The sequence below is a fragment of the Suricata suricatta genome, chromosome 17, assembly GCF_006229205.1.
Source record: "Suricata suricatta isolate VVHF042 chromosome 17, meerkat_22Aug2017_6uvM2_HiC, whole genome shotgun sequence".
NCBI classification, from domain to species: domain Eukaryota; kingdom Metazoa; phylum Chordata; class Mammalia; order Carnivora; family Herpestidae; genus Suricata; species Suricata suricatta.
Genome location: NC_043716.1, coordinates 24664854 through 24680170, shown reverse-complemented (window position 1 = coordinate 24680170; position 15317 = coordinate 24664854). Strand labels below are relative to the sequence as shown.

Sequence of the window (15317 nt, the reverse complement as noted above, 5' to 3'; positions counted from 1 at the left end):
GCAGGGGTCTGGAGGGAGTTTGGGACAGTCAGGCTAGGGAAGGGGGTGTAGGGTAGGAGGTGGACCCCTCTGGCCACAGCCTGGGAAGGGCCTCCAGAAGGCTCAGTCTTGGAGCCTCCACAGCTGACAGTAACCTGGACTCCTTTCCCCCTCCCCCTCCCCTTCCTCAGCAAGCCAGAATCAATCTCTGGATCCCACCAGGGAGAAGAAGGTTGTAGAACAAAATAGCCTAACCCTCAAGCCACAGGGCAAGCTCCATGCTCTTGGCTTCTACAATTGCCAACTTTGTCCATTCTCCATAATTACTTTGCACTGGAGATCAGGAGAGTGGTCCACTTTCCTGCTCCTCATCCGGTTTCTCACTGCTCTGAGGGACAGTCAGGTGTCTGGGGCATCTCTGCCTCATGCATGAGGGTGTCACTTCCCGCGTCTCTTCAGTAGCACAGAAGTGCCAGGCAGCCTCAGCAGCGGGGGCTATGGAGGTGGCCATACCTTGTGATTCTGGTAGGAGGTCACAGAGATGAAGGAAGTCTCTGGGAACACATGGGTGCAGAAGGCTGTGTTTTTGGAGCCAAAGGCATTGTTCTCATCAGCCTTCACGATGTGTAGCCGTGGCTGGTACTTGTGCATGGAATTGAGGATGATCTGGAAGAGAAATGTCTTTTCCTGAGCTCCAGGTCCCTACTATCTCTGGTTCCTGGTCTCAGTCAACTGCCCTCGCACTGACTTTCATTCCCCTAAAAGCCCAGGCTTCAGGGCCTGACTACTAGGACTAAGGTCAGAGAGGTGTTAATACTCCCAAGTGAAGAACCAGGTCCCTGAACCCCAGCTCAGTCCCCATGGTCCCCACTCAGCCTCTTTGCTCTGGAACCAAGACCTGGCCTTCCTAACGGCACAGATTGTTTTACTGCAGTAATGGAGAACCAAATATTTAAAAGCTCAGGTGACCTCAGTACATTATAGCAGGTGGAATTCCAAGCTGTAGGCAAAAGTCCAGGGTGCCACTGACTTGCTGTGTGATGTCAGGCAAATTACTGGACTTCTCTGAGCCTCAACTGTAGTATTTGTAAAATGGGATCCTAACATATAACTTACTTCCCTCAGGTTTCCTGCTCCAATTGCCTCTTTACCCAGATCCTCTCACGCCTCTCCCATGTCTCCTGCTCCTCACCATCCTCCAGGGTGTGACCGGCCTTTCTTAGAGACACCTGACCCGGTGGGCAGAATGGCAGAGGAGCGGAGGAAAGGATACACTCTGACTTTTTCCATCTGTCTCAACATTTGCGGAGGCCTGTGGAAAGGGGGCTGGGAAAACCCAGATGCATCCTGCCCTCAGGCCTGCCCAAGGCAACTCCAGCCTGGAGGGAAACTCCATCAGGGGCTAGAATTCCAGGTGCCATGGCAAGAGACAGTTCTGGAAATAATGCCAGAGAAGGCCAGAGGCCCTAGGCACCTACTGGCCCTTGGGGATGCCTGGGACGGGAGGGGCAGGCCACCCCACCAGACACCAAGAGCCCGGGAGGCTTGGCCCCAGAGCCCCAGGAGTAACACACAGTAGTTGTTGCTCCAAACCTGCTTCATTTGGCTGTGCCCCACGGTAGCGGCTGCATCATGTGCCATTAAAATGTATTTTTTTATCGTTGACATTTGCCAGACACCCGCCCCATTGGAGGCAGGACCAGGAATTTGGGGCATTTTATCAGCACCGCTGTTTTTGTTAACCCTTTGGCTCCTGTCCTGGCTGGGCAAGGCGATCCCTCTGGCTCCATTACTCTCTCACCTCCTTTCTTTTCCTCCTTTTTTTCCAGGAGTGCCTCTTCCTGGGCTAGCCCTGCTGGCTCCCACCCTTCCCTGTTCCCAGGGACAGGCCTGATGCTGAAGCTTGTTGCAAGATTAAATCCTCGAGCGACCCGAGTGCCCAAAGAAGGGCCAGAGCCAGGCTCTTCCACGGGAACCCGAGGCAGCTGGGAAGGCTCCACTTTCAGCATGCTGGGGACAGAGACGGTCAAGAGGGCAGGCTCAGCGGCAGAAGTGGCTGGGCCAGGAGCTGGGCTGTGGCCTCTGGCTTGCCCTGGGCTCCTTGGTTTGACTGGGTAGCTCTATCTAGCAAGAGCCTGCTTTTCTGCCTTCTGCACTGGCTGTGCCCCCCCCAACCCCCCAGGGACAACCTCTAGACCTTCTCAGGGCAGGTACAGAGCACTCCAAACCTTACGCCCCATGTTGTTGTTGGGGACCCACTGCTCAACTGGGAGCCAGCCAGATAAAACAACAACAACAAGCTTTCTGTTGGGAAACCTCAAAGGACGTCCATTTCTAGGAGTCTGGGGGGAGAGAGGCTGGATCTTGGGAAACACCTCCCAGTCCCTTTGGGTTACTCTGTCACCATGCACTGCTCCCAGCTGCAGGAGTCCACAAAGGACCTAAGTTCCCAGAACTAAATACCTGGGAGGTGGCCTGGATGCCTCCAGAAATCCCCAGACTCCCACCTCTGGGCCTTTTCACATGCACTTCCTTCTGCTCAGTCTTCTTTTCCCATTCTCTCTCACCTTCTAGGGCAATCATCTCAAGGCCCAACTCTTCTGGGAAGCCTTCCCAGATTACTAGGTCCTGTTCTGAACTCCTGATGCTGGAACTTCCTCCCCATGCATGTCTGCTTGCTGTTGTGTTGCTTCCTAGTGGCTTCTTATTTCTTCTTGTCTCTTCAATTAAACTATAAACTCCCAAGAGAAAGGGCCAGATTTCTTACTCCTTTTGTACCTCTAGGCTCTTTTGCCCCCAAACAAGGCAGGGTTTCAAGAGTGGGGAGAGTTGGGCCATAGCCACAAGCTCTTTGTCCCTTCCTCTCCCCTCTTCCTTTGCTCACTAGAGACGAGGTAACCTCTGAGGCATTTTTCAGGTGGAATACAGTGATTAAACATGTGTGCAGACAACCTTACCATGAGCACTTGCATGCTGCAGCTCCCTGGCCACTCTGGCTCTCCTAGGACAGGGAGAACACAGACACTGGACTGACAGACCCGAGGCAGTTGCAGGCATCGGCATGGTGAGGCTGGGCTGTCCCTTAAGGACACTTTCAGACCAACGACAGCACTACCCTGCTCCTCTGCCAACTGGGCAGCCACCAGCTGTGTTGGTCCCACCAGAGTCCTGGTTGTTATCAAGTCCCCTGCTCCTCACTGTCACTCACCTCCATTTCCAGTCAGTAACCCAGTCCTGTGACTCCATCTGCAGGATAAAAACTGTTCCATTTCGCCGCACAGTCTTGATTCAGGCCCTACCATCTCTTTCCAGGTTTGGGGTCACCTCTTCCCTGTCTCTATCTACTTCCTCTCCATCTTCACATGCTGCACATCAGATCAGGTCACTCCCCTGCTTAGGACCTTCCAGTGCACCGAGGAACACTGCATACTGCTTGAGAGTGGCACCTTTAATAGTTCCTCCTCTTGCCTCCCATGTTGCCCTCCCCCTGTTCCTGCCAGCATTTAGAGCTCAATAAATGTCTTATATTTATAATGCCACCTTTGATGGTTCTCTCTTGCCCCTTGGGATAAAAGCCAACTCCCTAGCCTATCAGACAAGGTCTTTTATTGACTGAGGTGGAGAAACTGCCCAACACGCCTTCTAGGGGAGGGAACCAGACTGGTTGGCAGGAAAAGCTGGGAAGAGAGAAACTCCCTGCAGGGGCAGGAAGGAACCACTAGGGGTCAAGAAGGGTCTAGAAGCTTCTATGGATCTCTGCTCACCAGCTACAAGTTTTGAACAAGCTCTTCCCCTCCAATCATTGGGGTCTCTATCTATAAAGTGAGGCCTTCAACTAAGAAGTGGTCCCAAACATCCCTCCTCACTTGGACAGTCTGGAACCCGGACAGGTGTCTGGAAGAAAGTCCCCTCATTAAACCACTGCAAATATGAACTGGAGTCTCAGCCCCAACAGCTCAGGAGAATGTGAAACCAACTCCATGACTCACACCTGGCTTTACTCGGAAGTTCCACAGGCGCCACATTCATCTCTTTTGCCAGAGTCTCACATTTATATTTGTGGCAGAGGATGCTGGGCCAAATGGACCAGCCACTTCAACAAACCCCACTACATGACTGGTCCCGTCATTGTTTTACAGAAATGGGATTCATTATGTTCTGGCTACAATTCAGAAGCCTGTTCTGTTTTAACAACTGTGATAGCGCCAAACATCCATCTCCTCAAGAGATCACCATAGCGTGCTTGGCCAATGAGGTCCAGATTTATCTGCATTAGAATCACAGAACATTAGGGCATGGAGAGGCAGACCTTAGAAATCATTCTAGTCCAACCTTCTAATTTACAGATGAGGAACAGGAGGCTTGTGGTGGAAACGTGACTTGCCCAAGAACACATAGCTGGACGGAGACAGAATCCTGAGAAGATTCCAGATGGCCCTCGAGAAAGTACACACTGCTCTCAGCAACATGTTCCGTAATGAATAATAAAGTGTCAACCAAACACCATACAAGATGAGGACTCAGCAGCCCTAATGTCCATCATAGAATGCAGCGTATCTGGATGCTAGCCATACAAGAGTGGTTAATGTCCATTTTGTCATCTATTAAAACCAGATTTTCCCCTGCATCATAGTTTTACTTTCTAAGACTACCTTCTCCATCATCCTTCTTACCCTCTCCAGTCCTGCAAAGAAGGAAGGACAGAGACAGGATGGACAGCTTACACAAAAAGAAGAGGGGCACCTGGGTGGCTCAGGCGGTTAAGTGTCCAACTTCAGCTCAGGTCATGATCTCATGGTTTGTGAGTTTGAGCTCCACATCAGGCTCTGTGTTGACAGCTCAGAGCCTGGAGCCTGCTTTGGAGAGCTCTGTCTCTCAAAAATGAATAAATGTTAAAAAAAATTTTTTTTAAAGAAGAAAAGCAGAAGGTAAGTGATTGACTAAAAGGATATCTAAACTAGAACTGAGTTAGCCAACTGATATGCTTTAGGCCTCATGCCCAGAGGTCCGGAACCCTTCTGCCTTCTCCCACAGTCTCTACACTAGCCGCCAGTGTTTACGGGGCAGAGCCTAGGTGCCAGGTCCTGTGCCGAGGAGCCTACACACATCACATCTGTAAAGCAGGCATTATTATTAGGCCCACTGACTGTGGCTCAAGGAGGTGAAGGAATTTGCCCAACTTCAGACAGCCAGTGGGAGGCAGAGCTAGAACGGATACTAATTTCTGAGCCCGAGCTCATATGCACACCTGGCTGGGAGCCCCAGGCCTGATCTGGAGTGTACGGGGCTTCTGTATCTCCCAGCACACCCAGCACGGGCTTGGCACATTGTCAGGGCTCAGCATATGTGGGAGAAAAAGAGGAAAAGAGGAAGCTCAATAGCTCTGGGTCCCTACTGACAAGTTGACAGCATAAGCTTTGGAGGGACGTCAGCCCCTGGAGGAGGACATGCTTTCTCTGTCTAACCGAATACCACCCCCTTCAGTGGGTTCACTCATTCGCTTATTGCTTTCCAGCATCCATTGTGCCAGGCGGTGTACCAGGCACTGGGATACAATGGTGATTTAAAACCTTATGGTTTCTGGGGCGCCTAGGTAGCTTAGTCAGTTAAGCATCTGACTTTGGCTCAGGTTTTGATCTCATGGTTTGTGGGTTCAAGCCCCATGTGGGTTCTGTGCTCACAGCTCAGAGCCTGGAGCCTGCTTCAGATTCTCTGTCTCCCTCTCTCTCTCTCTCCCTCCCCCTCCCCCACTTGCACTCTGTCTCACTCTCTCAAAAATAAGCACTAAAAATATTTTTTTATAATAAATACTCCCCCCAAATGAACAAAAAACCTTACAGTTTCCTACCTGATGAGGGAATCACATAGTAATGCAAAAACCAAGCAAAAGTACAGAGTGAGAAAATGTACTGGAAGAAAAACTGCATTTATAATAGTAATGAACAAGATGAAATATCTAATGGAAAACATGTGGGACCTTATGAAGAAAACTTGAATACACTTTGGAAAGATAAAAAAACGACTTCAACCCAGAGAAGGGTATTCCTATTAATCCTCCCTAAATAAAATTTTAATTTCAAGTGATGCTAATAAAAATACAAATAAGTTTCTTTCTCAACAATATAAACTGATTCTAAAGCTCATATTAAAAAATAAATAAGACTAGCCAAGAAAACTCTGGGAAAAAAAGAGCAATGGGGGACCAGCTCTGCCAGACACTAAAACCTATCATGAAGTCTCAACCATTAAGGCACTGGCACATGAGCAGACACAAATTCATACGGGGATTTAGTGCACAGAAATAAGGCATCCTAAGCCAAGGAGGAAAGAAAACCAGTCAATTACTAGTGTTAGGACAACGGGATCGCTCTTTAGAAAAAAAGAAAAGTTGGATTCACACCTCATATTGGATGCCAGAGTAAATTTCAAAAGCATCAATGTTTTAAATGTAAAAATAAATCCATAAAATACTAGAAGAAAACACAAGAAATTTTCCTTATAAGTAAGGAGTGGATAAGGGCTTTCAATTAGTCAAAATCCAGAATCCATAAAGAAAAGAGCAAAACAGTCGGTCAAAAACTTCTGTGTAGGAACACCGCTACAGATAAAATCAAAAGGCAAATGACAAACTGAAAAACATTCAAGCAATCCCTCACACATATAGAATGTAAATCTTCCTAATTTATAAAAGCTTCTAGAATGGATAAATGTCCAAAACTCTGAGAGAAAAATTAAGCAAAGGATAAAGAAAGAAGTTCACAGAAAGGGAAAAAAGATGCCCAACCTCACTTATAATAAAGGAAATACAAATTGAAACTACATTTCATCCATCAGATTGGCAAAAGCCCAAAACGTTGCTTCTCCCATCTTGCTGGTGAGGCTACAGCAATGGTGGGAATTATACATCAGTAAAACCATGATGGAGAGCGAAACTACAAATTACAAATCCAAATACCTCTGAACCAGCAAATTATCACACAGATATACTTGATACAGGTGTTAAATTATATATGTACAAGTTCAATTAAAAGTGCAAGAATAGGGGTGCCTGGGTGGCTCAGTCAGTTGAGCATCCGATTTTGGCTCAGGTCATCATCTTGAGGTTCATGGGTTCAAGCCCTGTGTCAGGCTCTGTGCTGAGAGCTTAGCCTGGAACCTGCTTTAAATTCTGTGTGTGTCTCTCTCACTTCCCCCTCCCTTGCTTGTGTTCTCTCTCTATCTCTCTAAAATAAATAATAAACATTAAAAAATTTAAAAATACATAAATAAAAGAATAAAACTCGGCAAGTTAATCTCGTCAGTAAGGACTGGCTGCATAATTTCTGGAACAACTGTGCACTGAAATTCTATGCAGCTATAAGAAAAGGAATAAGGAAGCTCTATACGGAAAGATCTCCGTTTTATACTGTTTACAACACAATGTGCAAAAAGTGTTTTTAGTACGCTTCCTTTTGTGTATAAAAGAAAGGATTTGAGATATTGTATGTTGCTTGTATATGCAAAAAGAAATGCTAAAATGAAATTAGGAACAATAGTGGCAGGGATTGAAAGAAACTGGGCAGATAGGGAACCAAGAGGAGAAAAATAGTTCATCAGAGACATTTTTATTTATTCATTGATTTATTTTTAAACCATGTGACTATATTTCCTACTCAAAAATAAATTTGATAAATAAGTATAAAATTCTTAGTGTAGCAAGTACTAGAACAGAAAAGTGCATGGCTCTGAGAGCATATAATGGGGACCCTGAAACCTCTCCCTGAAGACGTGGTACTTGAGTTTGGATCCCAAGGCTCAAGAGCAGCCAACTAGGTGGAGAGGTATGTGGTCAGAGGAGGAAGTAGCACCCTGAGGGGACAGTGCACGTGCCACCGTGTGACAGAGGAGCTGCGGCGCATACCCCAGCCTGGAGCTAACTCAGTCCCTGGAACAGTTAGACTTGTTATGTCAGAAATCATATGCTGGTCTTCCTCCTTAGCAATCTGGGAGTTCTGGGACATAAGAGGTGGTGAAGGCCATTCCTTTCTCTCTCTCTCTCTCTCTCTCTCTCATTCTCTCTGTCTGTCTGTCTGTCTCTCTCTCTCTCTCTCTCTCACACACACACACACACACACACACACACACGCACGCACACCACTGCACCATCGGCCCCTGCCTCCGGATCAGGAGAAAAGCGAGACTCACGCCCCAGCTGTCCCCATGTGCTGCTGCGGGAGGCAGGTCCTGTCTCAGCGGAGCCTGCCTCAACTTCCTGAATTGGTTTCTCTTTCCATTTCTTGGTTACCTGGCTCCAGAACCTGCTGCGGATGGAGGGAGTGGCAGACAGGGGGCAAGGGGCAGGCAGTCTCTACTGCCAGCAGAACAGAAGGGGAGCTGAATCGGGGCCCTAAGGCAGCCGCTCAGTCCTGCCTTAGCCCCCAGGATCCTTTCTGTCCCTGTTTGCACTTACTCCCAGAAACCGGTGTTCATCCTCTGAACCTACCCCGGGAAGGAACAGAGGGCCTTCCTTGACTACAACAAAAACCCACAAGAACTCTGTCCCAAAACACGTGACCATATGGTCTGAGGGGTCCCTGTTTCCAGCATGTAGGACAGGCTGCCAAGCCCTCGCTCTCCCCGGAGCTCTGGCCCCTTCTCCTGGGGAAAGGCTGCAAATGAAAGACAACAGCTAAAATCCCTGAGATACTCTGAGACCTGAGGGAAGAGTCCAAAGCTCATTTGGCTGAGAAAAAGGTCCTCAAGGTCCTGGACATTTTAAGGAAAACTGAAACTGGAGGTGAGCAGCACAGAAGGAAAGGCTAGTTTGCAGCAAATTCACAGGATACAAGATGGCTCTTCCCCAGGTGCCTGCACCGAGAAGCCAGACCAGGTGATGAAGGCTCAGCACTCCCACCGGTGCAGGCCGACGAGCAGAAAGCCATGGTCCACGTGGTTTATCTAGGAATACTTAACTCATCTCCACAGCCCTGGCCTGCACGCTCACAAGTTGTTCCCTCTCCAGTGATGCTCCGAATAGCTGACGATATGCCAGCTCAGGCCTGGGTGCAGAAAGACAGGTGGACAAGCCAAAAGAATGCGGGAGGAGAAGGTGTGGGTTCGAGCACCCCTCCTTTACTCCCAGCCCCCCTGAGACAATCACCTCATTTCAAAGTCTGCCACGGTACGTGGGGTGCTGTGACCAATAAGCTACCTGTGCCTGGGAGCTGGGGGGGATGGGGAGAAGGAAGACGCTCTGCATCTTCCCAAGAGCTGCATTTGTGTCAGGAGTATCCCTATTGCTGAGGAGATGTGAGCTCTAGGCAGGCATGGCAATTGTAGCCAGGGGCACTGCCCACGTCACCAGCCCATCAAGCAGCCCCCCTGGCTCAGACTCAAGACCATATGCAGGATTATTGCAGACCCCTCATGGATTCTACCAGAGTCACCTAAGAGGCAAGCCAGGCTGGGAAAAAATCTACCGCCAGGCTATGAAGGCTGGTCTCTCTCCTGCTTTAAAAAGCCCATTTTCAACCACTTGAGTCCCACCCTTGCGACTTTCTGCTGGGGATTTGGGGAGGTAGAAGCGCTCTGGGGCATCCCTGCAGTTGGGAACCATGAGCGCAAGCTGTGCATCCGAAATTCTCACCAGAACTTTGATTTTTGCATACTTTTGGCCGCTCGCCCAAACATCCAGCTCTTGCCAAGCTCTGTGCCCCCCACCAGTTGTCTGTCCCATGGGGCCTACAGGCACCTTTGTGGGCAGAGACCTGCCTCCCAGCTATGCTCCCCAACTCCCAGCACAGAGGCTCTCGCTAACCTTTCCAGGTTGATGTCATGGCCACGGCAAGCAGAGGAGGATGGGTAGGGGTCAACTGAGAGAAAAGTCTTGGCCAGGATAGTGCCCAGTAAGACCCAGAAGGCCCTTCTGGCCCTTGGTTAAAAGGCTCTGTGCTCTAGGTGGTGGGTGCCTGGCCAACCCTTCCTATTAGATCAGTGGCTTATCTCTGCCCCCATGAGAGGCTGGGGCTGCACATTTCTGCTCCCCACCCAGCAGCACCAGCCTGCCTTGCTGGAAAAGCCTGTGCTTCTCACAAGATGGAAAACTCAGGGGTTAATTACATTAATTAATTGCTTATTTATAGATCACCAACTCAGAAAAAAACTGAACAGACTGAGAAAATTAGAACTAAGACCTGCCTGTCAGTTACATACCAATCAATCAGAAATGACCCATTGCTAGCATTTTCCATGAGGAACTATGATTCACAGAATTTTGATTTGTGCACAACTCCCCAGAAATAGAATTTAGGTATAAAAGAGGCACATACCTGCACACCTCTCCCCTCTGCTTCCCCACCACCATCCACATCCTGAGTGTTACATGTGCAGCCTGGGCAACTGCATCTAGCAGCCTCTACTGCACCCACGCTCTGCCTCACCCCGCCCTGTACTTCTAGGATACTGATGGGGAGTGGAGAGGGGCAGGGCCTGTGCCCTGATGGATAATACCAGGTCCCCAGGCTTCAGTTTAACACACACTTGAGCTAAAAATTTCCACATAAAACGATTTTTGTGGGCCTGCCAGAGCCAGATGGGAAAGAATGAGCCTCAGCAGCCTGGATGGGGCGTCAGCAGCAGCATCCCTGGGGCTTCAGAGTCTCTCTGGCAAGAGCCAGGTCCCGGGCAGGGCCAGGAAGGAGCTGCCATCCCAGCCAGAGCCTTCCCTTCCAGAGGGCAGGGGCTGCCAGGCCAGGCAGGCGACACACTCCAGAGAGAGGCTTCGGAACTCATCAGTGACTCTTTCCCAAGAAAGCTGACTTGTCTTATGCTCCAGCGAGGCCAAATTTGGGAAACCTGAAGCTGAAAGCCTTGACCCAGCATCATTGTCCTTGTCATAGCTGCCATATTTAGAGCCTCCCATGTGCATAGCGCCTCGTGCATATTTTCTCAGTTAATTCTCACAACCATGAAAGGTTTCTAGATGTGGAAACTAAGGCTCAAAAACTTGCCCAAAGTTACCCAGCCAGCAAGTGGGAAGGGAAGGATGTACATCGAAGGGACTCAGACTCTGGGCTCCTTCCTACAGCCGGCCTGGCAAGTGCCCAAGCCTGGAGCTGGATCCCCAGGGTGGATTCTCCAGAGCCTCGTCCCTCCCCAGCCCAACCACCCCCAGCCCTGCTCCCGGACCGGCTCTCAAGGCCAGCTAGTCTCTTTCTTACATGGCCGAAGGGGTCCAGGTGGTTGTTTGTGAGTTTCAGCTTCTGGAAAGAGACTAGCTGCCGCATCCAGTGGGCCCCAGTGGCAGGAGAATCAGGGTGGACATAGAGCCTTCCTGGCATGGCGGGCTCAGCCTTCCCGGCCACCATCCTGCCAACAGAGCAGATGATTACAGCAGTCGATTACTCTGGGGTCTGGAAAAGCCCAGATTCCCTGTCCCCTTAAGAGCAAATTCCCATAGACCTGAGGGGGGAAAAATCACTGTCCTATACTCTCAATTTAGGAGAGTGAGTAGGAGTGAGGGTCAGAGGAGAGAGTACTGAGGAGGAAGAGCAATTATGAACCTCTTTTATTTTACTGCAGTAGAAAGAGAAAGGGAGGTTACAGACATATGTAATAATTTACTTCAAAGAATGGGGCTAATCACAAATATATTGTAGGGCAATTTAGGCACCTCTGTAAATGTGTTATAGGTACAATTTTAAAATGTTATAAAGTATATTATTTGGAGGGAACCCCTCAGAAGACCTAGACAACTTTCAGGTTGCTTGTCCCCAAAAGAGTGCTTGCCCCCAAAGAAATTAATTGGTAATTCTCCCCTCAGCCAGAACCCGCTCTGAATGATAATCCAACCCAAAGAGAGAATAAATAGAAATATGGTCCTTGGCAAGACCTGGTCACCGAATCTGGCCTCCTCAGCCCAGTCTCTACTGGCCCTACTACCAATCTACATGGAGCCCACATCCTGGTTAGCTGCTAACTCATTCAGTTCCTCTCTCTCCTTGAGTGCTGTCCTGGGCTCTGGGGGCAGACAAGGTACTAAGAAGATGACCTTAGGAAAAGTAGCTCATTGTTTACTTATCCAGCCCCTGTTTTGCCCTACAGCCCACGTGTTCCCCTTAGCCTCTTACCAAAGGGTCCCATCATCCAACCATCAGGCAGCTGCCACTCACTCTGGACTGACAGCTTAAAGGGAGGGCTCAAAGCTAGACAATGGGGAACTAAATGGAAAAACAGCAGAGAGACATCACTGGATGTTTAGCCATCCAATATCAAAGTCTCTCGAGCAAACAGTGCAGCACTGCCAGAGCCTAAATCCGTCCAGTGCTGGTGTCCATCTGTCACCCCACGGCATACTCACCAATCCTGCTTGTCCAGGGCTGTAGCAAGAGAGAACAGATTTGAAATCCACTAAACACTCAAACCCTGCAGCTCACTTTCAGCTGTAGTGGGTGTGCAGACACTGGCCGACCCTCAGCCTCTGCAGGCTCAGTTCCCAAGGCTGCAGATCTGGGCAATCATATGAACTAACCAGTGAGTCCTGGACCAAACATCAGGTGGGGATGCGTGTGGTGAGTGAACACAGCAGTTCAGAGAAGGCAGGTGACGTGAGGGTCCCAGGTTCTTACCATTTGTTGTCACAAAACTTGTAGCGGTGGTCATCTGCAGGGACGATGTCAATCAGCAGGATGTACTTGGTCTTAGGGTTCATGCCTGTGACTTTTACCTTGTAGCTGGGGAACATCCTCCTGGGGGAAGCCAAGGGGTGAGGCAGAGGCATAGACAGAGCATCAGGAGAGATGCCACCGGGCTGAGGCATCAGAAGGCCTTCAGAGACACTGGACCTGATCAGATGGTGTGGCCTGGCCTCTGCCTCCCCCTACACAAGGAAAGGGCTGCACTAGCTGCTCTCTCTGGGTCCAGGGAGCTTCATCTGGTCTGACTGCCAGGAAGAGGCTTTGCATGGCTTCCCCAGTGCAATTCCTTCTCCCCAACCATCCCGTAATATTTAGGCCTACTGGTTGTAAGCAGCTAAAGTATAGAAACTTTCAGGATCATGTGAGAGGATTTCAACACCAACCTGGCTGCTTAATTTCCCTCCTGCCCTTTGCCAGTCCATACACAACTAAAGTTCTAGGCTGTCATTATAGGAGGTCAGAGTGAAAGCCTTCGAAGCCCTGTCAGTTGCTTCGGTCATCAATGGGGTATCTCCTCTGGGCCTTGTCTCTGTGGAAACACTCAGGCCTAGAACCAACTCACAGAGAAACAGGAGAGTGCTTCTAGGTCTTTGGATTCCTTTGGCATGTTTAGCCATGTGAAGACCTTGCACACTAACTGGGTACCAGGCTAAGTCAGCTCAGGAGCTTCATGGAGAAGAGCATGCCATGGTCTACCAGCCTGACTCACCCCTGACAAGTTGTGAGGCATTGGGCAACTTGCTTAGATCTCACTCTCTGTGCCTTGGTTTCCTTATCTCTAACATGGGGATATTACTACTGATCTCATAGGTTGGTCTGTGGATTAAATGAGTCCATTTGTGACTATTACCACTGACCCCCACTGTTCTCCTCGCTCCTCAAATCAGTGGATGTCTTACCTCTGTGAAAATGGACTCACCAAAAAACCAGGAAGTTTTCCAGTTCTACAGCTCATGCCAAGACTATCCAGGACCCTGAGGCTCAGTGAATATTGTAGAGATGGACTTCCCCAGACTCCTCAGCACACACACAGGTACAACAGCATATACACATACCTGCAGGCCACAGCTCTTCCCCCTGGTCACCAAGTCCCTGACACTGGACTTCCCCAGAGGGAGCAGACAGAACTTCACCACAGTCCTCCTCAGACACCCACCCCCTCCTAGCTGATCTTCCACAAAGGTGTTTCCCCAAGAGAGAGGCAGGGTCCAAACCTCACTGAAGACACTGAAAGCATCAGGAATCAAATCCCCTGAGTTGGGAAAGTGAAGGAAAGCCTCCCTAAGAGACTCTAAAGGGAACCTCAAGAGAACCTGTCCTAGACACATCAAATCCCCAGTTTGTCAACATGGGTACCAGCTTACCAGGGTTTTCAGAAGGGATCAAAGCCTCTCCGAGCCGGCAGACCCTACAGCAAGTCCAGGCCACGACCCTGAGGTGGAAGGTTCAGTTCTGTGCCAGGCCCAGCCCCAGCCTGCTCACCCTCTCTCTTGCAGGAGGAAAGGCCTGTGAGAGCACTACAGCGGGCCAGGGATGTGGGAGGTACGTGGCCATGTGTATGCACAAGGGCATGTACTGGAGTACACGGTGGAGTGCGCATGTGTGCATGCGTGCGTGCCTGGAGGGAGGAGGGAAGTTCTAGCTGCAAGTCTAGGGACTTATAAACCGTGTGGAAGAATTTGTCTCAGATGTCAATTGAAAGCATTTTCAAATGTCCACCCCACCCCCTCTCGGGGAATGGGGGAAGTGAGAGGGCTCAGGAACCCAATCCTGCCTCCTGCTTACCAGCCCCTGCCCAGCCTGGGGGCACAGCTGGAGCCTGCACCACCTTCTTTCCTGGCGGAGCCTCTCCCCGATAGGTCTAAAGCTGAAGTACAGAAGGCAGCAGCAGCCTCACCTTCCCGATCCCCCCCGGAGGAAGGCCAAGAATCCTGTCCCCTCCAGGCCACCATTTTCTAACTGCTACAGAAACTGCCACAAAATGGGGCAGCCCTGGTTGCGTGCGGGGCTGACCTGGCACCAGTGCCCTGCACTTAGCCTGTTTCTCCTGTAATCACTCCAGGTGGCAACAGCTGAAGGCAGACATGGCTTCCCCCCATGCCAACATTCACAAAGAGGGCCAGGAGAAAATGGCCCACTGCCACTTAAATAGTCTTCATCACCTAGGCTGAGAGGGGAGTGAAGACCCTGTCCTCCCCCCTCTCCTACTCTTTCTTCATCTCAGTAGCTCAGGAAGCCAGGCTGACATCCACTAAATGCTTTTTAGAAGGCCTGTTAGCAGCCTGTACTCAGCTCCCCAAGGCACAGAGCTGGTGTCCTAGGATTTGGCTTCTCCCAGAAGCTGACTAACAACTGGACTCCTGACCGAAAACACGCTCAGGGAGGTTTTGGCAAGAGTTGGGGCAGGGAAGGAAGGTATCTCTTAGCCTCTGCCTCCTCTGCCCACTAATTCCGCCCCCCACCCCTTCCTAGGGCAGCAGCTTTTAGAAGCAGCGGGGAGGGTGATGGGATATCTGGTCTGAGTGGGGACACTGCTCCGGGCTGAACTACCCAGGCTCAGTGAGCTCCATGAGAACTGTATCGGCTTTTGTGTCAGGGTCCAGTTTGGTGACTGCCTCTGGGAACACGGGCCTGGGGGGCCCTAGGCACTATCATTTCCCGACC

General features: G+C 50.0%; 1 protein-coding gene across 2 annotated transcripts in view; it reads right to left on the bottom strand.

The window, feature by feature from the left end:
• Nucleotides 1-15317, bottom strand: part of TBX4 (T-box transcription factor 4) — a 31156-nt gene that overhangs the window by 5567 nt on the left and 10272 nt on the right. For both annotated transcript variants that reach the window (XR_003904516.1, XM_029927949.1), the window contains 3 exons: nucleotides 12585-12704; nucleotides 11178-11325; nucleotides 493-645 (listed from right to left, as the gene is read on the bottom strand). Coding sequence is in view for 1 of the 2 variants with exons in the window: in XM_029927949.1 (XP_029783809.1) it covers nucleotides 493-645; nucleotides 11178-11325; nucleotides 12585-12704 (421 nt within the window). In the remaining variant the exon portion in view is untranslated. The remainder of the gene's footprint in view (nucleotides 1-492; nucleotides 646-11177; nucleotides 11326-12584; nucleotides 12705-15317) is intronic.